The sequence below is a fragment of the Tachypleus tridentatus genome, chromosome 1 (genome assembly GCF_004210375.1).
Source record: "Tachypleus tridentatus isolate NWPU-2018 chromosome 1, ASM421037v1, whole genome shotgun sequence".
NCBI classification, from domain to species: domain Eukaryota; kingdom Metazoa; phylum Arthropoda; class Merostomata; order Xiphosura; family Limulidae; genus Tachypleus; species Tachypleus tridentatus.
In genome coordinates this window covers 176,697,597-176,724,801 of record NC_134825.1, presented here as the reverse complement: position 1 = coordinate 176,724,801, position 27,205 = coordinate 176,697,597, and the positions used below count along the sequence as shown (strand labels likewise).

Sequence of the window (27,205 nt, the reverse complement as noted above, 5' to 3'; positions counted from 1 at the left end):
CTTGTGTCAGTTTTTTTAAGTACAGTAACATTTTATTGACACATATAATACACATGTAGCAATGTTACAGCACATGACTTTAGTTGTAATGACCTTTAAAAATATGTACTTTTTCCAAATGAAATGTAAAAGTTCATTTTATTCTAAATGGCTCATATTTACCAGTGAAATCTGTTGTAGGATGTATAAAGGATTTTGTCTTTGATATTTGAGGAGAAAGTTTGAATTTTCTTTATTAGAGTTCAAATGAAATGTTCTTAAAACACAGAATATAAAGTTACTTTAAAAACAACGTTATCAAACTTATACCTACAAGATTAACACCTTTCTGAGTTAAAAATTCGTAGTTTAAAAAGTCCACAAATAACACATTTTAGGTCCAATTTAAACATATTTCTCTTTGAATGAACAACACAGCTTTCAGTCCAAAACTAATTGTTTATGTAAGCATAAAAAACGTTATTTGTACGAATATTAAAACAGTTTTGCTTATATCAAAGACCTATTTAAACTCACGAGTTAAATAATATTAAAGTATCACAGAATTAATAAAGCAACTAACAAATGTAAATTAGACGTAGAAACGTTCGGTTAAACAGTTCTCACGCCTGTTTAAGAGCCGGGTATTATAGTTCGTCACAAGTAACTGTCTTTAATCTCACGGGCGGGTCTCTGTTGGAGCTTCCAGCGTCTTCTCCTCAGACGTCGTCTTCTCCGTAACAAGTCTTCTCTTCTGATGGTTTTCAAGCGACCACCAGATCTTTGAATTTTCTTTCTTTTCCTGCGTCGTTTCTTCTCTCGTTTAAGTAGTTTTGTATTCCACTTCTTTTAGTTGAAAAACGAAATGTATTTTGAACGTTTACTCAAAGTTCTACGAAACATTTATCAATTTTATTAAACAATAAGCAGTTTTGATGAACTGAACTTAAAAAAAATAACCACAAAATCCGTTTAATTTTAACAAATGCACACACTAGACTACAGTTTAGTGACACTAACACACACTATTAATTCAACATAGGTACACACTAGACTACAGTTTACTAACACGAAAACACTATTAATTCAACATAGGTACACACTAGACTACACTTTACTAACACTAAAACACACTATTAATTCAACATAGGTACACACTAGACTACACTTTACTAACACTAAAACACACTATTAATTCAACATAGGTACACACTAGACTACACTTTACTAACACTAAAACACACTATTAATTCAACATAGGTACACACTAGACTACACTTTACTAACACTAAAACACACTATTAATTCAACATAGGTACACACTAGACTACAGTTTACTATCACTAAAACACACTATTAATTCAATAAAAATACACACTAAACTACAGTTTACTAACACTAAAACACACTATTAATTCAACATAGGTACACACTAGACTACAGTTTACTGACACTAAAACACACTATTAATTCAACAAATACACACTAGACTACAGTTTACTAACACTAAAACACACTATTAATTCAACATAGGTACACACTAGACTACAGTTTACTAACATTAAAACACACTATTAATTCAACACAGGTGCACACTGGACTACGGTTTACTAACACTAAAACACACTATTAATTCAACATAGGTACACACTAGACTACGGTTTACTAACATTAAAACACACTATTAATTCAACATAGGTGCACACTAGACTACGGTTTACTAACACTAACACACACTATTAATTCAATAAAATACACACTAGACTACGGTTTACTAACGCCAAAACACACTATTAATTCAACATAGGTTCACACTGGACTACAGTTTACTAACACTAAAACACACTATTAATTCAACATGGGTACACTTTTACTAGACTACGGTTTACTAACACTAAAACACACTATTAATTCAATAAAAATACACACTAAACTACGGTTTACTAACACTAAAACACACTATTAATTCAACATGGGTACACACTGGACTACAGTTTACTGACACTAAAACACACTATTAATTCAACAAATATACACACTAGACTACGGTTTACTAACACTAAAACACACTATTAATTCAACATAGGTGCACACTAGACTACGGTTTACTAACATTAAAACACACTATTAATTCAACACAGGTACACACTAGACTACGGTTTACTAACACTAAAACACACTATTAATTCAACATAGGTGCACACTGGACTACAGTTTACTAACATTAAAACACACTATTAATTCAACATGGGTGCACACTAGACTACGGTTTACTAACACTAAAACACACTATTAATTCAATAAAAATACACTAGACTACAGTTTACTAACGCCAAAACACACTATTAATTCAACATAGGTTCACACTAGACTACAGTTTACTAACACTAAAACACACTATTAATTCAACATAGGTACACAGACTACAGTTTACTACCACTAAAACACACTATTAATTCAACATAGGTACACGCTAGACTACAGTTTACTAACACTAAAACACACTATTAATTCAACATAGGTACACACTAGACTACAGTTTACTAACACTAAAACACACTATTAATTCAACATAGGTACACACTAGACTACAGTTTACTAACACTAAAACACACTATTAATTCAATAAAAATACACACTAGACTGCAGTTTACTAACACTAAAACACACTATTAATTCAACATAGGTACACACTAGACTACAGTTTACTAACACTAAAACACACTATTAATTCAACAAAGGTACACACTAGACTACAGTTTACTAACACTAAAACACACTATTAATTCAACAAATATACACACTAGACTACTGTTTACTAACACTAAAACACACTATTAATTCAACATAGGTACACACTAGACTACAGTTTACTAACACTAAAACACACTATTAATTCAACATAGGTACACACTAGACTACAGTTTACTAACACTAACACACACTATTAATTCAATAAAAATACACACTAGACTACAGTTTACTAACGCCAAAACACACTATTAATTCAACATAGGTTCACACTAGACTACAGTTTACTAACGCCAAAACACACTATTAATTCAACATAGGTTCACACTAGACTACAGTTTACTAACACTAAAACACACTATTAATTCAACATAGGTGCACGCTAGACTACGGTTTACTACCACTAAAACACACTATTAATTCAACATGGGTACACGCTAGACTACAGTTTACTAACACTAAAACACACTATTAATTCAACATAGGTACACGCTAGACTACGGTTTACTAACACTAAAACACACTATTAATTCAACATAGGTACACACTAGACTACAGTTTACTAACACGAAAACACACTATTAATTCAACAAAAAATACACACTAGACTGCAGTTTACTAACACTAAAACACACTATTAATTCAACATAGGTACACACTAGACTACAGTTTACTAACACTAAAACACACTATTAATTCAACAAAGGTACACACTAGACTACAGTTTACTAACACTAAAACACACTATTAATTCAACATAGGTACACACTAGACTACAGTTTACTAACACTAAAACACACTATTAATTCAACATAGGTACACACTAGACTACAGTTTACTAACACTAAAACACACTATTAATTCAACATAGGTACACACTAGACTACAGTTTACTAACACTAAAACACACTATTAATTCAACAAAGGTACACACTAGACTACAGTTTACTAACACTAAAACACACTATTAATTCAACAAATATACACACTAGACTACAGTTTACTAACACTAAAACACACTATTAATTCAACATAGGTACACTAGACTACAGTTTACTAACACTAAAACACACTATTAATTCAACATAGGTACACACTAGACTACAGTTTACTAACACTAAAACACACTATTAATTCAACATAGGTACACACTAGACTACAGTTTACTAACACTAAAACACACTATTAATTCAATAAAAATACACACTAGACTGCAGTTTACTAACACTAAAACACACTATTAATTCAACATAGGTACACACTAGACTACAGTTTACTAACACTAAAACACACTATTAATTCAACAAAGGTACACACTAGACTACAGTTTACTAACACTAAAACACACTATTAATTCAACATAGGTACACACTAGACTACAGTTTACTAACACTAAAACACACTATTAATTCAACATAGGTACACACTAGACTACAGTTTACTAACACTAAAACACACTATTAATTCAACATAGGTACACACTAGACTACAGTTTACTAACACTAAAACACACTATTAATTCAACAAAGGTACACACTAGACTACAGTTTACTAACACTAAAACACACTATTAATTCAACAAATATACACACTAGACTACAGTTTACTAACACTAAAACACACTATTAATTCAACATAGGTACACACTAGACTACAGTTTACTAACACTAAAACACACTATTAATTCAACATAGGTACACACTAGACTACAGTTTACTAACACGAAAACACTATTAATTCAACATAGGTACACACTAGACTACAGTTTACTAACACTAACACACACTATTAATTCAATAAAAATACACACTAGACTACAGTTTACTAACACTAAAACACACTATTAATTCAACATAGGTACACGCTAGACAACAGTTTACTGACACTAAAACACACTATTAATTCAACATAGGTACACGCTGGAATAAAGTCTATTGAAGCTATTAATTCAACAAATGTACACGCTAGACTACAGTTTACTAACACTAAAACACACTATTAATTCAACATAGGTACACACTAGACTACAGTTTACTAACACTAAAACACACTATTAATTCAACATAGGTACACACTAGACTACAGTTTACTAACACGAAAACACTATTAATTCAACATAGGTACACACTAGACTACAGTTTACTAACACTAACACACACTATTAATTCAATAAAAATACACACTAGACTACAGTTTACTAACACTAGAACACACTATTAATTCAACATAGGTACACGCTAGACCACAGTTTACTAACACTAAAACACACTATTAATTCAACATAGGTACACACTAGACTACAGTTTACTAACACTAAAACACACTATTAATTCAACATAGGTACACACTAGACTACAGTTTACTAACACGAAAACACTATTAATTCAACATAGGTACACACTAGACTACAGTTTACTAACACTAAAACACACTATTAATTCAACATAGGTACACACTAGACTACAGTTTACTAACACGAAAACACACTATTAATTCAATAAAAATACACACTAGACTGCAGTTTACTAACACTAAAACACACTATTAATTCAACATAGGTACACACTAGACTACAGTTTACTAACACTAAAAACACACTATTAATTCAACAAAGGTACACACTAGACTACAGTTTACTAACACTAAAACACACTATTAATTCAACATAGGTACACACTAGACTACAGTTTACTAACACTAAAACACACTATTAATTCAACATAGGTACACACTAGACTACAGTTTACTAACACTAAAACACACTATTAATTCAACATAGGTACACACTAGACTACAGTTTACTAACACTAAAACACACTATTAATTCAACAAAGGTGCACACTAGACTACGGTTTACTAACACTAAAACACACTATTAATTCAACAAATATACACACTAGACTACAGTTTACTAACACTAAAAACACTATTAATTCAACATAGGTACACACTAGACTACAGTTTACTAACACTAAAACACACTATTAATTCAACATAGGTACACACTAGACTACAGTTTACTAACACGAAAACACTATTAATTCAACATAGGTACACACTAGACTACAGTTTACTAACACTAACACACACTATTAATTCAATAAAATACACACTAGACTACAGTTTACTAACACTAAAACACACTATTAATTCAACATAGGTACACGCTAGACCACAGTTTACTGACACTAAAACACACTATTAATTCAACATAGGTACACGCTGGAATAAAGTCTATTGAAGCTATTAATTCAACAAATGTACACGCTAGACTACAGTTTACTAACACTAAAACACACTATTAATTCAACATAGGTACACACTAGACTACAGTTTACTAACACTAAAATACACTATTAATTCAACATAGGTACACACTAGACTACAGTTTACTAACACGAAAACACTATTAATTCAACATAGGTACACACTAGACTACAGTTTACTAACACTAACACACACTATTAATTCAATAAAATACACACTAGACTACAGTTTACTAACACTAGAACACACTATTAATTCAACATAGGTACACGCTAGACCACAGTTTACTAACACTAAAACACACTATTAATTCAACATAGGTACACACTAGACTACAGTTTACTAACACTAAAACACACTATTAATTCAACATAGGTACACACTAGACTACAGTTTACTAACACGAAAACACTATTAATTCAACATAGGTACACACTAGACTGCAGTTTACTAACACTAACACACACTATTAATTCAATAAAAATACACACTAGACTACAGTTTACTAACACTAAAACACACAATTAATTCAACATAGGTACACGCTAGACCACAGTTTACTGACACTAAAACACACTATTAATTCAACATAGGTACACACTGGAATAAAGTCTATTAAAGCTATTAATTCAACAAATATACACACTAGAGTTCAGTTCATTAACACTATTACTTGGAGAAAAACGCACACCAGACTATAGTTTATTAACAATTTTAATTGAACAAAGAAACACACTAAACTATAATTTAATAAGAATCTCACTTGAACAGAGGTACACACTATAGTACACTTTAATGAACTATTTTATTTAGATAAAATAAACATAATACACTACAGTTATTGAACATTGTTAATAAATAAAGACACACTCTTAACTAAGTTTACCCAACAAACTTACTTACAGTTACGACAGAAAATGTTCGTACCCCTGCGTCCAGAGTAGTTTTTTTGCTCATAACATAAAAAGTATCACAATTAGGCAAATGGACGTATATTATATTATAAATATTATACTAACACACATCTACATACATTTCTATGTAAATTAAACGACAAATAAACTGTTTATAAACGAATAACTAAAAATAGCAGAAAGTGTTCGTACATTTCAGAACGTGTGAAAAAAACTGATATTCTCGTAAAAAGTTTATTTAGTTTGGCGAATAAACTACATTATACAATTCCAGAACTAGGCACTGGGTTCATAATTATTGGAATTTAACCAGCAAAAAATGTACTTCCGGCAATTTAGCGCCGTCTCCGTCATTATCTGCTTGGTCATCATGGTGAACAGGAAACAACTGTCCTGTGATTTAAAAACCGAATTATTGTAAAATACAAGTCTCGTGTGTCTCTTTCCGGCATTGCTATACAACGTAATGTGCTGAAATCTACTGTACAAAACATAATTGCCAAGTTTAAGCTCACAGGATCAACTGCTAACCTCCCTCATTCTGGATGCCCCACCAAAATTCCAGAAAACCAAGAGGAAGGTTCTCAGAGAAGTTAGTAGGAACCCTCGTTTAACACGTAATGACATACAGAAACTAGTAAGGCAAACTGGGGTTGAAGTAAGCACCTCTACAGTTACGAACATGTTACGCTCTTCTGGGTTCAAAGCATGCCGTCCTCGTAGAACTCCATATTTAAAGCCTGTTCATTTAGAAGAATGATTGAGGTATGCAAGAAAGCATGTAGATAAACCCTTTACCTATTGGAAGAGTATTCTTTGGTTAGACGAGACTAAAATCGAGCTTTTCGGCCACAATGATGTTCGCAATATTTTCCATAAGAAGGGGGAATGAAAAATCTTCCAAAGAATACCGTTCCTAGAGTTAAACACGGAGGTGGCTCGATCATGCTATGGGGATCCTTCAGCTCTTCTGGTGTAGCAGTCTTCACTTCGTCAACGGAATCATGAAAAAAGAAGAGTACGTTGATATATTAGGCACTTATATCAAAAATGATGCTCGGAACTTGTGGCTTGGGCGTCGTTGGATCTTCCAGCACAACAATGACCCTAAGCACACATCGAAATATGTGCAATCCTGATTGCAGAGGAACAATATAAGCGTTCTGGAGTAGCCATCGCAGTCACCCGATCTCAACCCAATTAAAAACGTTTGGCATGAGTTGACAGGGTTCATCAGCGTGATCCGAAAAACTTGCAAGAGTTGGAGGCCTTCTGTAAAGAAGAATGGAAGAAAATACCAGTCGAGTACTGTCAAACGATCATGGAGGGCTATGAGGAGAGATTGCGCCAAGTAATTCACCTGAAAGGCTACACAACTGACCATTAAATTAGACGCACGAACACTTTCTGCCCCTCCTATTTTTGGTTATAGGTTTATAAACAGTTTATTTGTCGTTTAATGTAAATACAAATTTATGTAGATGTGTGTTAGTATACTATTTATAATATATTATACTTCTATTAGCCTACACGTGATACTTTTTAAGTTATGAGCAAAAAACCACTCGGGACGCAGGGTACGAACACTTTTGTCGTAACTATAAGTGAATGTCACACTAGACTATAATTAATAATAACCTTACTTGAGATATTTTCTCACATTGATCCTATCGATGATACACTATAACAGGTATTGTCTTATCTTTATCCTGCAGATAATATATGATAACAGGTGTTGTCTTACATTGATCCTGTAGACAATACACGATAACAAGTATTGTGTTGCATTGATACTGTAGACGATACACGATATGAGTTATTGGGTTACATTGATCCTGTGGACAATACACGATAACAAGTATTGGGTTACATTGATCCTGTGGACAATACACGATAACAAGTATTGGGTTACATTGATCCTGTGGACAATACACGATATGAGATATTGTCTTACATTGATCCTGTGGACAATACAAGATATGAGATATTGGGTTACATTGATCCTGTGGACAATACACGATATGAGATATTGTCTTACATTGATCCTGTGGACAATACACTATATCAAGTATTGTCTTACATTGATCCCGTGGACAATACACGATATGAGATATTGGGTTACATTGATCCTGTGGACAATACACGATATAAGGTATTGTCTTACATTGATCCTGTGGACAATACACAATATCAGGTATTGTCTTATCTTTCTCCTGTCAATAATACACGAAAAGAGTTACTGTCTTTTATTGATCCTGTGAACAATATACGATAACATGCACTGTCTTACCTTGATCCTGTAGACAATACACGATAACATGCACTGTCTTACCTTGATCCTGTAGATAATACACGATAACAGGCACTGTCTTACCTTGATCCTGTAGACACGATAACATGCACTGTCTTACCTTGATCCTGCAGACAATACACGATAACATGCACTGTCTTACCTTGATCCTGTAGATAATACACGATAACAGGCACTGTCTTACCTTGATCCTGTAGACACGATAACATGCACTGTCTTACCTTGATCCTGCAGACAATACACGATAACATGCACTGTCTTACCTTGATCCTGTAGACAATGCACGATAACATGCACTGTCTTACCTTGATCCTGCAGACAATACACGATAACATGCACTGTCTTACCTTGATCCTGTAGACAATGCACGATAACAGGCACTGTCTTACCTTGATCCTGTAGATAATACACGATAACAGGCACTGTCTTACCTTGATCCTGTAGATAATACACGATAACAGGCACTGTCTTACCTTGATCCCGCAGACACGATGACAGGCACTGTCTTACCTTGATCCTGTAGATAATACACGATAACATGTACTGTCTTACTTTGATCCTGTAGACAATACACGATAGCAGGTACTGTGTTACCTTGATCCTGTAGACAATACACGATAACATGCACTGTCTTACCTTGCTCCTGTAGATAATACACGATAACAGGTACTGTCTTACTTTGATCCTGTAGACACGATAACATGCACTGTCTTACCTTGATCCTGTAGACAATACACGATAACATGCACTGTCTTACCTTGATCCTGTAGATAATACACGATAACATGCACTTTCTTACCTTGATCCTGTAGATAATGCACGATAACATGCATTGTCTTACCTTGATCCTGTAGATAATACACGATAACAGGTACTGTCTTACCTTGATCCTGTAGACAGTACACGATAACATGCCCTGTCTTACCTTGATCCTGTAGATAATACACGATAACAGGTACTGTCTTACCTTGATCCTGTAGACACGATAACATGCACTGTCTTACCTTGATCCTGTAGACACGATAACATGCACTGTCTTACCTTGATCCTGTAGACAATACACAACAACAGGCACTGTCTTACCTTGATCCTGTAGATAATACACGATAACATGCACTGTCTTACCTTGATCCTGTAGATAATGCAGGATAACATGCACTGTCTTACCTTGATCCTGTAGACACGATAACATGCACTGTCTTACCTTAATCCTGTAGATAATACACGATAGCATGCACTGTCTTACCTTGATCCTGTAGACAATACACAATAACAGGTACTGTCTTACCTTGATCCTGTAGACACGATGACATGCACTGTCTTACCTTGATCCTGTAGACAATACACGATAACATCCACTGTTTTACCTTGATCCTGTAGACACGATAACATGCACTGTCTTACCTTGATCCTGTAGATAATACACGATACCATGCACTGTCTTACCTTGATCCTGTAGACAATACACGATAACAGGCACTGTCCTACGTTGATCCTGTAGACACGATAACATGCACTGTCTTACCTTGATCCTGTAGACAATACACGATAACAGGTACTGTCTTACCTTGAACCTGTAGACAATACACGATACCATGCACTGTCTTACCTTGATCCTGTAGACAATACACGATAACAGGTACTGTCTTACCTTGATCCTGTAGATAATACACGATAACATGCACTGTCTTACCTTGATCCTGTAGATAATACACGATAACACGCACTGTCTTACCTTGATCCTGTAGACAATACACGATAACAGGTACTGTCTTACCTTGAACCTGTAGACAATACACGATACCATGCACTGTCTTACCTTGATCCTGTAGACAATACACGATAACAGGCACTGTCCTACGTTGATCCTGTAGACACGATAACATGCACTGTCTTACCTTGATCCTGTAGACAATACACGATAACAGGCACTGTCTTACCTTGATCCTGTAGACACGATAACAGGCACTGTCTTACCTTGATCCACAGACACGATGACAGGCACTGTCTTACCTTGATCCTGTAGATAATACACGATAACATGTACTGTCTTACTTTGATCCTGTAGACAATACACGATAGCAGGTACTGTGTTACCTTGATCCTGTAGACAGTACACGATAACATGCACTGTCTTACCTTGCTCCTGTAGATAATACACGATAACAGGTACTGTCTTACTTTGATCCTGTAGACAATACACGATAACATGTACTGTCTTACTTTGATCCTGTAGACAATACACGATAGCAGGTACTGTGTTACCTTGATCCTGTAGACAATACACGATAACATGCACTGTCTTACCTTGCTCCTGTAGATAATACACGATAACATGCACTTTCTTACCTTGATCCTGTAGATAATGCACGATAACATGCATTGTCTTACCTTGATCCTGTAGATAATACACGATAACAGGTACTGTCTTACCTTGATCCTGTAGATAATACACGATAACAGGTACTGTCTTACCTTGATCCTGTAGACACGATAACATGCACTGTCTTACCTTGATCCTGTAGACAATACACAACAACAGGCACTGTCTTACCTTGATCCTGTAGATAATACACGATAACATGCACTGTCTTACCTTGATCCTGTAGATAATGCAGGATAACATGCACTGTCTTACCTTGATCCTGTAGACACGATAACATGCACTGTCTTACCTTAATCCTGTAGATAATACACGATAGCATGCACTGTCTTACCTTGATCCTGTAGACAATACACAATAACAGGTACTGTCTTACCTTGATCCTGTAGACACGATAACATGCACTGTCTTACCTTGATCCTGTAGACAATACACGATAACATCCACTGTTTTACCTTGATCCTGTAGACACGATAACATGCACTGTCTTACCTTGATCCTGTAGATAATACACGATAACATGCACTGTCTTACCTTGATCCTGTAGATAATACACGATAACAGGCACTGTCTTACCTTGATCATGTAGACACGATAACAGGTACTGTCTTACCTTGATCCTGTAGATAATACACGATAACAGGTACTGTCTTACCTTGATCCTGTAGACAATACACGATAACAGGTACTGTCTTACCTTGATCCTGTAGACAATACACGATAACAGGTACTGTCTTACCTTGATCCTGTAGACACGATAACATGCACTGTCTTACCTTGATCCTGTAGATAATACACGATAACATGCACTGTCTTACCTTGATCCTGTAGATAATGCAGGATAACATGCACTGTCTTACCTTGATCCTGTAGATAATACACGATAGCATGCACTGTCTTACCTTGATCCTGTAGACAATACACAATAACAGGTACTGTCTTACCTTGATCCTGTAGACACGATAACATGCACTGTCTTACCTTGATCCTGTAGACAATACACGATAACATCCACTGTCTTACCTTGATCCTGTAGACACGATAACATGCACTGTCTTACCTTGATCCTGTAGATAATACACGATAACAGGCACTGTCTTACCTTGATCATGTAGACACGATAACAGGTACTGTCTTACCTTGATCATGTAGACACGATAACAGGTACTGTCTTACCTTGATCCTGTAGATAATACACGATAACAGGTACTGTCTTACCTTGATCATGTAGACACGATAACAGGTACTGTCTTACCTTGATCCTGTAGACACGATAACATGCACTGTCTTACCTTGATCCTGTAGACAATACACGATAACGTGCACTGTCTTACCTTGATCCTGTAGATAATACACGATAACAGGTACTGTCTTACCTTGATCCTGTAGACACGATAACAGGCGCTGTCTTACCTTGATCCTGTAGACAATACACGATAACATGCACTGTCTTACCTTGATCCTGTAGACAATACACGATAACGTGCACTGTCTTACCTTGATCCTGTAGATAATACACGATAACAGGTACTGTCTTACCTTGATCCTGTAGATAATACACGATAACAGGCACTGTCTTACCTTGATCCTGTAGACAATACACGATAACGTGCACTGTCTTACCTTGATCCTGTAGATAATACACGATAACAGGTACTGTCTTACCTTGATTCTGTAGACACGATAACATGCACTGTCTTACCTTGATCCTGTAGAGAATACACGATAACATGCACTGTCTTACCTTGATCCTGTAGACACGATAACAGGCACTGTCTTACCTTGATCATGTAGACACGATAACAGGCACTGTCTTACCTTGATCCTGTAGACACGATAACAGGTACTGTCTTACCTTTATCCTAGTTATGTAAGACTTTCGACTTCGGACAACAATAGTTCCATCCACATACAGTAATCTGCTCATTGCGGAATCTTCCCATCCGATAATGATATATTCGTTATGTTTTAGTTTCGGGCATGCACAAGAACTGTTTGTCCACAGCAAGGTTTCAGTGTGAGGCTGGATAGGTACTTTGGTGTACTTTATGACGTTCTGGATTCTCACTTTAGTTAGGGTTAACTCTCCAATGACCTCTGAGAACAGCATGCTTGCCACAATGGCTGAGAATGAAACAGTGACATTTATTAAAGATGAAACAAATGTTAGAGTGAAAAGTGCGTAGTACTTATTAGATAGAAGGTGTTGTTTGGAAGAGAAGTATACAAAACATATCTGCAACTATTTATATACTCAGAGACGACAGGAAAGACAGGTAGTTAATAGCGTCTATCGCTTGTTTCTGAGCTTCATAATCTGATAGCTATTTTTATATCGCACACACGGCCCAAGTTGCAGAGCTGTTATTCCTTTTGTTGTTATTGACTTGGTGAGAGCCACGGTCAAGGTAGCTAGCCTTTTCACCACGTTGATGAGTCAGATTTGGTTACACAGTGTGATGAGCACACTAAAAGTTTTCATTAAATAATTTTTCTTGTATTTCCTTCTATTCAACGATCTAGTTACTAAACATAAACCAATATTATTCATTTATAACTTAGTGTTTTAACATTTCATGTTGTATTAACAATTAGAAGCAACACAAGGTCAAAATCTTACACAATAAATAATTGTTAAAAATAGCAAATTGTCCTATCTACTACATACTTTAGACATGATCGTTATCCTGGACAACAGTCGGCTCTCAACCTCTATTGAAAGTAATTCATATTGGTGCCTGCATACAATAGATCGTCTCACTCATGGACACAAATACTATCATATGTACTTATGATTGTGATGTGAAAGCTGTTAAGTTTTTTGAAAGACGTACCCAAAGAAACACGATATACATTCGAAATTATTGACAAACATGTCAATAAAGTAATAATGTTAGCATTTAGAAGGCTAGAAGAGGAAAGTAAGATAAATAACTTGAGTATTTGCTTGTCGTGTTCAGTTTTTTTATCGACATGAATATAATGTTGTGTACCATTATCCGTGTGTTTTCAGTCAAATAGTCTCCTGAGTACAAAACTTAGAATAAAAATAATTATACCTAAAGTTCAAATTGGCCAAACGTGTAGAAATGTAGAAACAAGAAGTAAAAAACCGGGTAATGAAGGTGAATGAATGGATATCAGTAAAAAATATGGAACAAACTTATCATGTAATAGACTGGAACAATATAAATTTAATAAAACAAGTAGAATTTCAATTAGAACTAAATATATGCGAAACTACAGAAATGAAAAACACAAAACAACGAAGATAATAAACTGGTCAAGGTGTTGGAAATCATAAACTAGTGAACAGATGTGTTATAACTCTGGATAGTTTGGATATAGACGGCGCTTTAATATGCAAATAATTATGTGGGTATATAAGTCCCATCCTTACTTCTAACATTACTCCTGAAGGTAGTGTCATATAGACACTGAAACATATATAGATAATCTTAGGGCAAATTTCTGTTTTTAATAATTATTTATTGGGTAACATTTTAACGTTTTATTACTTTTAATTGTAAACAGATCTTAGACACAGGCGTCGTTTATAAATGTTTCCTTCTCGTTACAATGATACTGATGTAAAACGTAGACATTGATTAATCCGTGATGACGAGAAAACCCACTTGTAAAGAAATATATATATGTAAAACGGCTGGTTTGAATAGAGAAAACTCTATGTAGAGGAGCGAACAACGTTTAAACCTTCTTCGGTCATCGTCAGGTTCACAAAGAAAGGAAGAGGTAATTGACTGACAGCTGACCACATGTTTGAAGGGGTTGGGTAACTGAGTGTAGGAATGTAGAGAACATGCTTAGATGTTTGAATATATAATTTTACATTATTTATTATATTATTTTTAATATAGGTATAAAGGTGTTCCTTTGTATTGGTTTATTTTGAGTTGTTGTATAAGTAAGGCTTCTTTAATTTTGCCTTTGTTTATGTTTGTTTCTTTATTTAGTATTTGAGTGTTTTCTATGGTTATGTTGTGTTTAATTGACTTGTAGTGTTCGAAAACGTGTGAAGGTGACTTTTTATGTTCTTTGAATCTAATACTTCATCAACATCAATAAGTTTCCTCCACAAACCGTAGAAAACATTATGCGCACACACCTAGACAGAAAGCAAAATCAACCAACAATAGTAAATATATATATCTCACGAATCAAAAAATCACGAAACCATATACTGCTGCATACCATATATTCCCAACATCAACAGAAAAATAACCAACATTTGGCAAAAACTAGTAACAAAATATGACATTCCAATTAATACGAAATTTATTCAAAAACCAGGCACAAAACTGAGGTCTATACTATGTAAAATCTACACTGACAAACACCATACCAACATTATTTATAAAATACAACGTGATAATTGCCATGACTTTTATATTGGAGAAACAAGTAGAAAAATGGAAACCAGATACAAAGGAACACCTTTATACCTATATTAAAAATAATATAATAAATAATATAAAATTACATATTCAAATATCTAACACCGCCCTCTACATAGTTTTCTCTATACATACCAGCCGTTTTCACATATATAGACATTGATCAGAAAAGGAACACGAATCAGGAGACAGCTGGTGATACTTAGTAGTGACACCTATTGGTCAATATTATAATTAGAGGTGACACACATTGATCAGTGTTACGACCAGCATCAGTAAAGTCGTAAGATCTGTCTCCCTATATATATTTACTTTGTGAATTCATCAGATAAAACACAACAACAAAACAGTTGTTTACTTCGTGAATTTGACTGTACCACATTGAATATAGTAATTAGAAAGAAATATTTTACGTAAAGTTATGATACCGAATGAAATGTGATGAAATACAAAGACATACAACAGAGAGCTAAGTTTGTAATATAAATAAATGAGACTGAGAATGGATATGAGAAAATCCAGAAGTGAAACAAATAAAAACTAAAGCGAACATAGAAGAGAAATAGAAGGGATAAAAGAAAGAAGGCCAATAATATAAATATATGATAGACAGAAGAGGACAAGATGAAGATGTGAAACAAAAATAGAAAGGAAAAAGACACTATGTATAACAGGGACAGAATGGAACAAAAAACAACAGGTACAAAACTAAAGATAACAAAGAAATAAAAATCAATGTATCAGGTCATCCCTTAAGTAAAGTCCGATTTTAAGTTTAGAAGAAGCGAAAGAATTTCAAACACTTTTAATGTTATTTAATAAATAATGTATGTTTCATTATTATCGATTACTTCTAGCAACGATTCATAAGCTTCTGAATGTCACTTCTATAAAATTCTTGGGGTTTGGAGGAAAAGAATGTAGGGAAGGTAGTTTTGACATCTTCCTGTGTTCCAAGCTTTTTTCCACCAAGATAGTTCTGTAAACTTCAGAATAAATGATAATCAGATGGGGCAAGGTCTGGAGAATAAGGAGGATGTGGAAGTTTCTCCCAGTCTAGCTCTTCAATCTTTGCAGATGTGATCCTTGCTGTATGAGACCGTGAATTATCCTGGTGTAACACAACAACTTTGCGATTGATCAAATCAGGGCTCTTTTCTTTCAGAGCAACATTCAAGCGCTCTAATGGTTGACAATAGAAGTCTGATGTAATCGTCACATTACAAAGTGGATCACACCAACAATATCCCACCAAACACTTAAAAAGATTTTTCTGGGATGGAGATCCATTTTGGGCTGTGCTTTAGCCAGTGTATCTGCATTGAGCCATTGTTTGCGGCGCTTAATACTTTTATAATATATCCACTTTCATCTTCAGTCATTAACCTGTGCAAAAGACGTGACACTTTTCCAAGCTCTTTCAGATGACAGTGAACTGTTGAATAGGTTGAAATAAGCTTCTATGCTAGTTCTTCAACTGCTACAGCACAATCTTCATCAAGTAAAGCAAGCAGCAAGTTATCATTAAACTCAACAGGCCAACCTGAACATGGCACATCACTTAAGCTGTAGTCACCTGATCTGAACTTCTAAAACCACCTTCGACACTTTCATTCATTGAGAGCCCCTGCACCTTAAATACCTAGAATGTTTCGTGTAGTTTCTGCTGCACTATTACCTTTTTCATGAAGCATTATATGCGTAATGAGCACCTCAGATACATCCATCTTCATAAGGATTTATTTCATTAATAATCTGAAAAGGTGGAGTTGGGTTACTTTCTTTTATTTGTCTGAACATTTTTATACACGTCCTACTACATATTTTAGTCATTAAAGCCTTTAACAAAGACAGAAATGATGATGCACTTCCTGCATTAAATTTTCGGATGATGTGATGACCTATAAATCATATAGGAATTAAGAGAATAGTCTCTCATAATGCTGGCAACCAAACAAAATATGTAATTCACACAAAGTGAATAGTCTCTCATAATGCTGGCAACCAAACAAAATATGTAATTCACACAAAGTGAATAGTCTCTCATAATGCTTGCAACCAAACAAAATATGTAATTCACACAAAGTGAATAGTCTCTCATAATGCTAGTAACCAAACAAAATATGTAAATATAAAATTCACACAAAGTGAATAGTCTCTCCTGATGCTGGTAACCAACATCAATATATAAAATATAAAAGTCACAGTAAATGAATAGTCTCACATGATGCTGATAATCAAAAGAAATATGTAAAATATAAAAGTCACAGAAAGTGAATAGTCTCTCCTGATATTAATAACCAACATAAACATGTAAAATACAAAAGTCACAGTAACTGTGTCTTCTTTCTTGATGCTGGTAACTAAATGTAATATGTAAAATATAAAAGTCAGAGTAAGCGAATAGCTTCTCCTGTTCCTAGTAACAAACATAAATACGTAAGATATAAAAGTCAAAATAACTGAACCGTCTTTCTTGATGCTGGTAACCAACATAAATATGTAAAATATAAAAGTCATAGAAATTGAATAATCTCTACTGATGCTTCTAGCCAAAATAAATATGTAAAATATAAAAGTTACAGTAGGTCAATGGTCTATCCTGATGCTGGTAACCAAAAGAAATATATCAAATATAAAAGTCACAGAAATTGAATAGTTCTCTGATGCTTCTAACCAAAAAATATGTAAAATATAAAAGTCACAGTAAGTGAATAGTCTCCACTGATGCTGGTAACCAAGACAAATATATCAAATATAAAAGGGAGAGAAAGTGAATAGTCTCTCGAGATGGAAGTAACCATCAAAATATGTAACATAAAAATCACAAGAAGGTGAAAAATTTCTCCTGATGCTTGTAACCAACAAAATATGAAAATATAAAAGTCATTGTAAGTGAAAAGTCTCTCTTGATGCTTGGTAACCAACAGAAATATGTAACATATCAAAATCACAAAAAGTGAAAAATTTCTCCTGATGCTTGTAACAAACAGAAATATGTATAGTATAAAAATCAGAAGAATTGAATGGTCTCTAATGTTGTTGGTAACCAATATAAATATGTCAAATATATAAGTCGCTCTAAGTAAATAGTCTTTCCTCATGGTGGTAATCAAGATAAATATCAAAGTATAAGTCCCAATAAGTGAATAGTCTCTCCTAATGCTGGTAACCAATATAAATATGTAAATTATAAAATTCATTGTAAGTGAATAGTCTCTCTCTAATGCTGGTAACCAATATAAATATGTAAATTATAAAATTCATTGTAAGTGAATAGTCTCTCCTAATGCTGGTAACCAATATAAATATGTAAATTATAAAATTCATTGTAAGTGAATAGTCTCTCCTAATGCTGGTAACCAATATAAATATGTAAATTATAAAATTCATTGTAAGTGAATAGTCTCTCTAATGCTGGTAACCAATATAAATATGTAAATTATAAAATTCATTGTAAGTGAATAGTCTCTCCTAATGCTGGTAACCAATATAAATATGTAAATTATAAAATTCATTGTAAATGAATAGTCTCTCCTAATGCTGGTAACCAATATAAATATGTAAAATGTAAAAATTACAGTAAGTTAATACAAGTTTCTCTTGATGCTGGTAACCATCAAATATGAATAGTATAAAAGTCACAAAAAGTGAATAGTTTCTCCTGACGCTGGTAACCAACATAATTATATGTAAAATATAAAAGTCACAATAAGTGATGTGTTTCCTCATGCTAGTAACCAAAGCAAATATGTAAAATATGAAATTCAAAGTAAGTGAATAGTCACTCCTGATGCTGGTAAGTAACATAAACATGTAAAATATAAAAGTAAAAGTAAATGAATAGTCACTCCTGATGCTGGTAAGTAACATAAACATGTAAAATATAAAAGTAACAGTAAGTGAATAGTGTCTCCTGGTGTTGATAACCACAAGGAATATGTAACATATCAAAATCACAGTAAATTTCATGAAACTCATAACAAATGAAAATATGTAGAATATAAAGTCACAGTATGTAAATGGTCTCTCATGATGCTGATAACCAACATAAATATGTAAAATATAAAACTCACAGTAAGTAAACAATCTCTATTGGTGCTGCTATCCAATACAAATATATAAAATATAAAAGGCACAGTGGGCAAAGAGTCTCTACTGGTGCTGGTAATCAAGACAAATATATAAAATTTAAAACTCACAGTAAGTAAATAGTCTCTATAAGTGCTGGTAAATCAAGACAAATATATAAAATATAAAAGTCACAATATGTGAATAGTTGCTCCTGTTGCTGATAACCAACCTAAATATGAAAATATAAAAGTCACAATAAGTGAATAATCTCTCTTGTTGCTGGTAACCAATACAAATATATAAAATATAAAGTCACAATAGGCAAATAGTCTCTACTGTTGCTGGTAATCAAGACAAATATATAAAGTTTAAAGTCACAATAAGTGAATAGTCTCTCCATAAGCTGGTAACCAACCTAAAATAGGAAAAGTATAAAAGTCACAATAAGTGAATAGTTGCTCCTGTTGCTGGTAACCAACCTAAATATGAAAAGTATAAAAGTCACAATAAGTGAATAGTTCTCCTGTTGCTGGTAACCAACCTAAATATGAAAAGTATAAAAGTCACAATAAGTGAATAGTTCTCCTGTTGCTGGTAACCAACCTAAATATGAAAAGTATAAAAGTCACAATAAGTGAATAGTTCTCCTGTTGCTGGTAACCAACCTAAATATGAAAAGTATAAAAGTCACAATAAGTGAATAGTCTCTCCTGTTGCTGGTAACCAACCTAAATATGAAAAGTATAAAAGTCACAATAAGTGAATAGTCTCTCCTGTTGCTGGTAACCAACCTAAATATGAAAAGTATAAAAGTCACAATAAGTGAATAGTCTCTCCTGTTGCTGGTAACCAGCCTAAATATGAAAAGTATAAAAGTCACAATAAGTGAATAGTTGCTCCTGTTGCTGGTAACCAACCTAAATATGAAAAGTATAAAAGTCACAATAAGTGAATAGTCTCTCCTGTTGCTGGTAACCAACCTAAATATGAAAAGTATAAAAGTCACGGTAAGTAAATGGTCTCTCCTGATAGTTGTAACAAACAAAAATATGTAAAATATAAAAGTGACGGTAAGTGAATAGTCTCTCGTGATGCTGATAATCAACATAAATATGAAAAGTATAAGGTTCATAGAAAGTGAATAGTCTCTCATGATGCTGATAATCAACAAAAAATATGTAAAATATAAAACTCACAGTAAGTAAACAATCTCTATTGGTGCTGCTATCCAATACAAATATATAAAATATAAAAGGCACAGTAGGCAAAGAGTCTCTACTGGTGCTGGTAACCAAGACAAATATATAAAATTTAAAGGCCGCGGTAAGTGAATAGTCTCTCCATAAGCTGGTAAACAAGAAAAAATAGGAAAAGTATAAAAGTCACAATAAGTGAATAGTTGCTCCTGTTGCTGGTAACCAACCTAAATATGAAAATAATAAAAGTCACGGTAAGTAAATGGTCTCTCTTGATAGTTGTAACAAACAAAAATATGTAAAATATAAAAGTGACGGTAAGTGAATAGTCTCTCCTATAGTTTGTTCTGTACTCTCTGCTATAGTCTGTCTTGTAATCTTTCCCACACTTTCTCTTATAGTCTCTGCTGTCCTATAGTTTCTCCTGTAGTCTCTCTTGTAGTATATTTGTTGTTTGTCCTGTAGTTTCTCCTGTAGTCTCTCTTGTAGTATATTTATTGTTTGTCCTGTAGTTTCTCCTGTTCTATAGTCTCTCCTATAGTTTCTCCTGTAGTCTCTCCACTATTTTTAAAGATACTTGTTCTCTCCTATAGTCTCTCCACTATTTTTAAAGATACCCACCGTATTGAAAACGTTTCTTCATGAACGTCTTTCTTTTTAATTTTCTTCTTTTTCCACACTTGCATATTCCTGAAAGAAATTATACATATTATATTTTAAGGTTTGTACATTGTGGAATAATATTTTTATGCATTTTCGTGAAAAAAATTCGATATCCTATACCCAATGGTAGAAATATTAATTGCCTCAACTAATTAGATTCCTACGAAAACATACATCATTTTATAAATTTTGATACCCAGTTTATTTTCATATTCAAACAGTTCATTTGGCATAAAAGAACAAAGAAACCCAATTAAAAATCCCACCCTTTGTCAAATTCTGATTATTAAATACTGTGCCACATCCTGACTACTAACCACTGGGCCACATCCTGTTTATTAGCCACTGTGCTACATTCTGATTAGTAATCACTGTGCCACATCCTGATTACTAATCAGTGTCACATCCTGTTTATTAGCCACTGTACTACATCCTGATTAGTAACCACTGCGCCACATCCCAATTACTAATCACTATATCATATCATGAGATACTAATCACTGCGCCACATTCCGATTACTAATCACTATATCGTCACATGAGATACTAACTACTGTGCCACATCTTGATTACTATCTACTGTGCCACGTCCTGATTACTGACCACTGTACCACATACTGATTACTAACCACTGTGCCACATTCTGACCAGTATTTACTGTGCCACATTCTGATTAGTAACCACTGCACCACATCCTGATTAATAATCACTATGTCACATCCTGGGATACCAACCACTGTGTCACATGCCAATAACTAACTACTATGCCACATAGTGACTACTAACCACTGTGTCACATAATGATAACTAACCACTGTGCAATATCCTGACTACTGTTCACTGTACCACATCCTGGAATACTAACCACTGTGTCACATCATGATTACTAACCACTGTATCACATCCTGATTACTAACCATTGTGTAACATCCTGATTACTAACCACTGTACTACATCCTGATCAGTTCACAGTTGGTTTCTAAAACCACACACACAGACAAATTTGTAGAACAATTTTATTTACGTGTGGAAACCTGACTAATTTGTTTCATGTGTCAGACGACTGTTGACTTCTATAAGTTCAGAGATGAAAGTCTAAGGTACTGTCTAAACATGTACGTTTTCTTCAATAAATATTATTGTTTCAACAAATCCTTGTTTGTTAATTTATTATTATACAAGTATAATATTATTTCCTTCTAAACAACTATATTATGATAAGTTTACGAGATAATAAATAAAAACAAGGAACTTGTCGACATTTAGAGTGATGGGATAAAATATTTTTTCCATAATTAGAGTATATAAACATAAGCAATCGAAAGATAAGCGGCTGTCATTATAGATAACATTGTGTTTTGAGAGCTGATGTAGTCCGATGAATATACAAACTGGTAAAAGACAAAATATTGATTGACTGAGTTAACAATTATTATGCGATGAACGTAACAAAAATTACCACACAGAAGTTCTAAATCAGTCCGAAAGTAATTTAACTCAAGTGCAAACAACAATGTAGATATTCAGTGATGATTAGAGTAGAAACTGTGGACAGTGAAATACCAAAAGGTATCTGATAAATCGCGTTTCTTCTTTTGATTATTTCAAAAATAAAGGAATACACTACGTCAAGCATATGATTCAGTTATGTTATTCCACCACTTCAAACTGCGAGAGGAAGTGTAATGGTGTAGGGAAAATCTCCCTTCTAGAGGTCGGGCTATTTAGTTTTCTTATAACAATGCTTAACATTGGAGTTTACCGTAATCTTATAAGCCACCCAAACATATTCAATACACTTTATCAAACATATGGTTATAACATAATTTTATAGATTAATCGGGCCATTACATAAGTTAGAAAAACGTAACTTGTACAGTCTCTCCTGGTGATAATACAAGTTAAAACATCGTGACTTCTGTAGTCTCTCCAGGCCATCACACTGGTTAAAACATCATGACTTGGGTAATCTACACTGGCAATCACACTAGTTAGAAAGTCATGACTTCTATGTTTGTCACGGATATCACACTACTTAAAATTCGTGACTTATATCTTCTATCTTGGCTATCATATTAGTTAGAGCATCGTGATTTGTGTAGTCTGTCCTGGACATCACACTAGTTAGAACATAGTGAATTGCGTAATCTATTCTGTCTATCACACTAGATAGAACGTCGTAACGTGTGTAGTGTATCCTGGTCATCACACTAGTTAGAACATCCTGACATGTTTAATGTGTCCTAACTATCACACTAGCTAGAACATCGTAAGGTGTGTCATATATCCTGGCTATTACACTAATTAGAACATCGTGAGATGTGTCATATATCCTGGCTATTACACTAATTAGAACATCGTGAGATGTGTCATATATCCTGGCTATTACACTAATTAGAACATCGTGAGATGTGTAATCTCTCCTGGACGTGACATTAGTTACAACATCGTGATTTGGGTAGCCTATCCCGGCTATAACACTCTGTTAGAACACTCTGACTTGTGTAATCTCTACTGTCAATGACACTAGTTAGAACGTCGTGAATTATATAATCCATCCTGCCTCTCACACTAGTTAGAGCATCATGACTTGTGTAATCTATCCCGGCAATCACACTAGTTAGAACATTGTGGCACATGTAATCTCTTTTGGCTATCCCACTAGTTAATACATCGTAAGTTGTGTAATCTATCCTGTCCCTTGCATTAGATATAACGTCGTGACTTGTGTCGTTTGTCCCAACCATCACACTAGTTAGAACATCGTGACTTGTGTACTCTATCCTAGAAAGCAGACTACTTAGAACATCGTGACTCGTGTAATCTATCCTGGTTATCCCACTAGTTAGAACATTGTGACTTGTATGGCCTGTACTGGCTATAACACTTGTTAGAACATCTTGAGGTACGTAATCTATCCTCATCATGACATTAGTTAAAACCTCGTGACTTGTGTACTCTGTTGTGATTATCACACTCATTAGAACATTGTGACTTGTATAGTCTGTACTGGCTATAACACTAGTTAGAACATTGTGACTTCTATAGTCTGTACTGGCTATAACACTAGTTAGAACATCTTGAGACGTGTAATCTATCCTCATCATGACATTAATTAAAACCTCGTGACTTGTGTACTCTATCCTGTTTATCCCACTAGTTAGAACATTGTGACTTGTATAGTCTGTACTGGCTATAACACTAGTTAGAACATCTTGAGGTATGTAATCTATCCTCATCATGACATTAGTTAAAACCTCGTGACTTGTGTACTCTGTTGTGATTATCACATTCATTAGAATATTGTGTAGTCTGTACTGGCTATAACACTAGTTAGAACATCTTGAGGTGTGTAATCTATCCTCATCATGACATTAGTTAAAACATCGTGACTTGTGTACTCTGTTGTGATTATCACACTCATTAGAACATTGTGACTTGTGTAGTTTATCCTGGTTATCCCACTAGTTAGAACATTGTGACTTCTATAGTCTGTACTGGCTATAACACTAGTTAGAACATCTTGAGACGTGTAATCTATCCTCATCATGACATTAATTAAAACCTCGTGACTTGTGTACTCTATCCTGTTTATCCCACTAGTTAGAACATTGTGACTTGTATAGTCTGTACTGGCTATAACACTAGTTAGAACATCTTGAGGTATGTAATCTATCCTCATCATGACATTAGTTAAAACCTCGTGACTTGTGTACTCTGTTGTGATTATCACATTCATTAGAATATTGTGTAGTCTGTACTGGCTATAACACTAGTTAGAACATCTTGAGGTGTGTAATCTATCCTCATCATGACATTAGTTAAAACATCGTGACTTGTGTACTCTGTTGTGATTATCACACTCATTAGAACATTGTGACTTGTGTAGTTTATCCTGGTTATCCCACTAGTTAGAACATTGTGACTTGTATAGTCTGTACTGGCTATAACACTAGTTAGCACATCTTGAGGTGTGTAATCTATCCTCATCATGACATTAGTTAAAGCATCGTGACTTGTGTACTCTGTTGTAATTATCACACTCATTAGAATATTGTGACTTGTATAGTCTGTATTGGCTATAACACTAGTTGGAACATCTTGAGGTGTGTAATGTATCCTCATCATGACATTAGTTAAAACATCGTGACTTGTGTACTCTGTTGTGATTATCACACTCATTAGAATATTGTGACTTGTGTAGTTTATCCTGGTTATCACACTAGTTAGAACATTGTGACTTGTATAGTCTGTACTGGCTATAACACTAGTTAGAACATCTTGAGGTGTGTAATCTATCCTCATCATGACATTAGTTAAAACCTCGTGACTTGTGTACTCTGTTGTGATTATCACATTCATTAGAATATTGTGTAGTCTGTACTGGCTATAACACTAGTTAGAACATCTTGAGGTGTGTAATCTATCTTCATCATGGCATTAGTTAAAACATCGTGACTTGTGTACTCTGTTGTGATTATCACACTCATTAGAATATTGTGACTTGTATAGTCTGTACTGGCTATAACACTAGTTAGAACATCTTGAGGTGTGTAATCTATCCTCATCATGACAGTAGTTAACACATCGTGACTTGTGTACTCTGTTGTGATTATAACACCCATTAGAATATTGTGACTTGTGTAGTTTATCCTGGTTATCCCACTAGTTAGAACATTGTAACTTGTATAGTCTTTACTGGCTATAACACTAGTTAGCACATCTTGAGGTGTGTAATCTATCCTCATCATGACATTAGTTAAAGCATCGTGACTTGTGTACTCTGTTGTGATTATCACATTGATTAGAATATTGTGACTTGTATAGTTTGTATTGGCTATAACACTAGTTAGAACATTGTGACTTGGATAGTCTGTACTGGCTATAACACTAGTTGGAACATCTTGAGGTGTGTAATGTATCCTCATCATGACATTAGTTAAAACATCGTTTCTTGTGTACTCTGTTGTGATTATCACACTCATTAGAATATTGTGACTTGTGTAGTTTATCCTGGTTATCACACTAGTTAGAACATTGTGACTTGTGTACTCTGTTGTGATTATCACACTCATTAGAATATTGTGACTTGTATAGTCTGTACTGGCTATAACACTAGTTAGAACATCTTGAGGTGTGTAATCTATCCTCATCATGACATTAGTTAAAACATCGTGACTTGTGTACTCTGTTGTGATTATCACACCCATTAGAATATTGTGACTTGTGTAGTTTATCCTGGTTATCACACT

The 27,205-nt window shown here is 34.3% G+C and overlaps 1 protein-coding gene across 2 annotated transcripts in view; it reads right to left on the bottom strand.

Moving 5' to 3' along the window:
* Window positions 1–214: 214 nt before the first annotated feature.
* The window catches only part of LOC143230959 (secreted frizzled-related protein 3-like), a 63,783-nt gene continuing 36,792 nt past the window's right edge, over window positions 215–27,205 (bottom strand). Inside the window, exons 3-5 of one of the 2 annotated variants that reach the window (XM_076465320.1) lie at window positions 21,912–21,980; window positions 13,461–13,729; window positions 215–825 (exon numbers count right to left, since the gene is read on the bottom strand). In XM_076465320.1, coding sequence (XP_076321435.1) covers window positions 637–825; window positions 13,461–13,729; window positions 21,912–21,980 — 527 coding nt within the window. In that variant the 3' untranslated portion in view covers window positions 215–636. The remainder of the gene's footprint in view (window positions 826–13,460; window positions 13,730–21,911; window positions 21,981–27,205) is intronic. The other variant, XM_076465318.1, reaches the window with a different exon arrangement.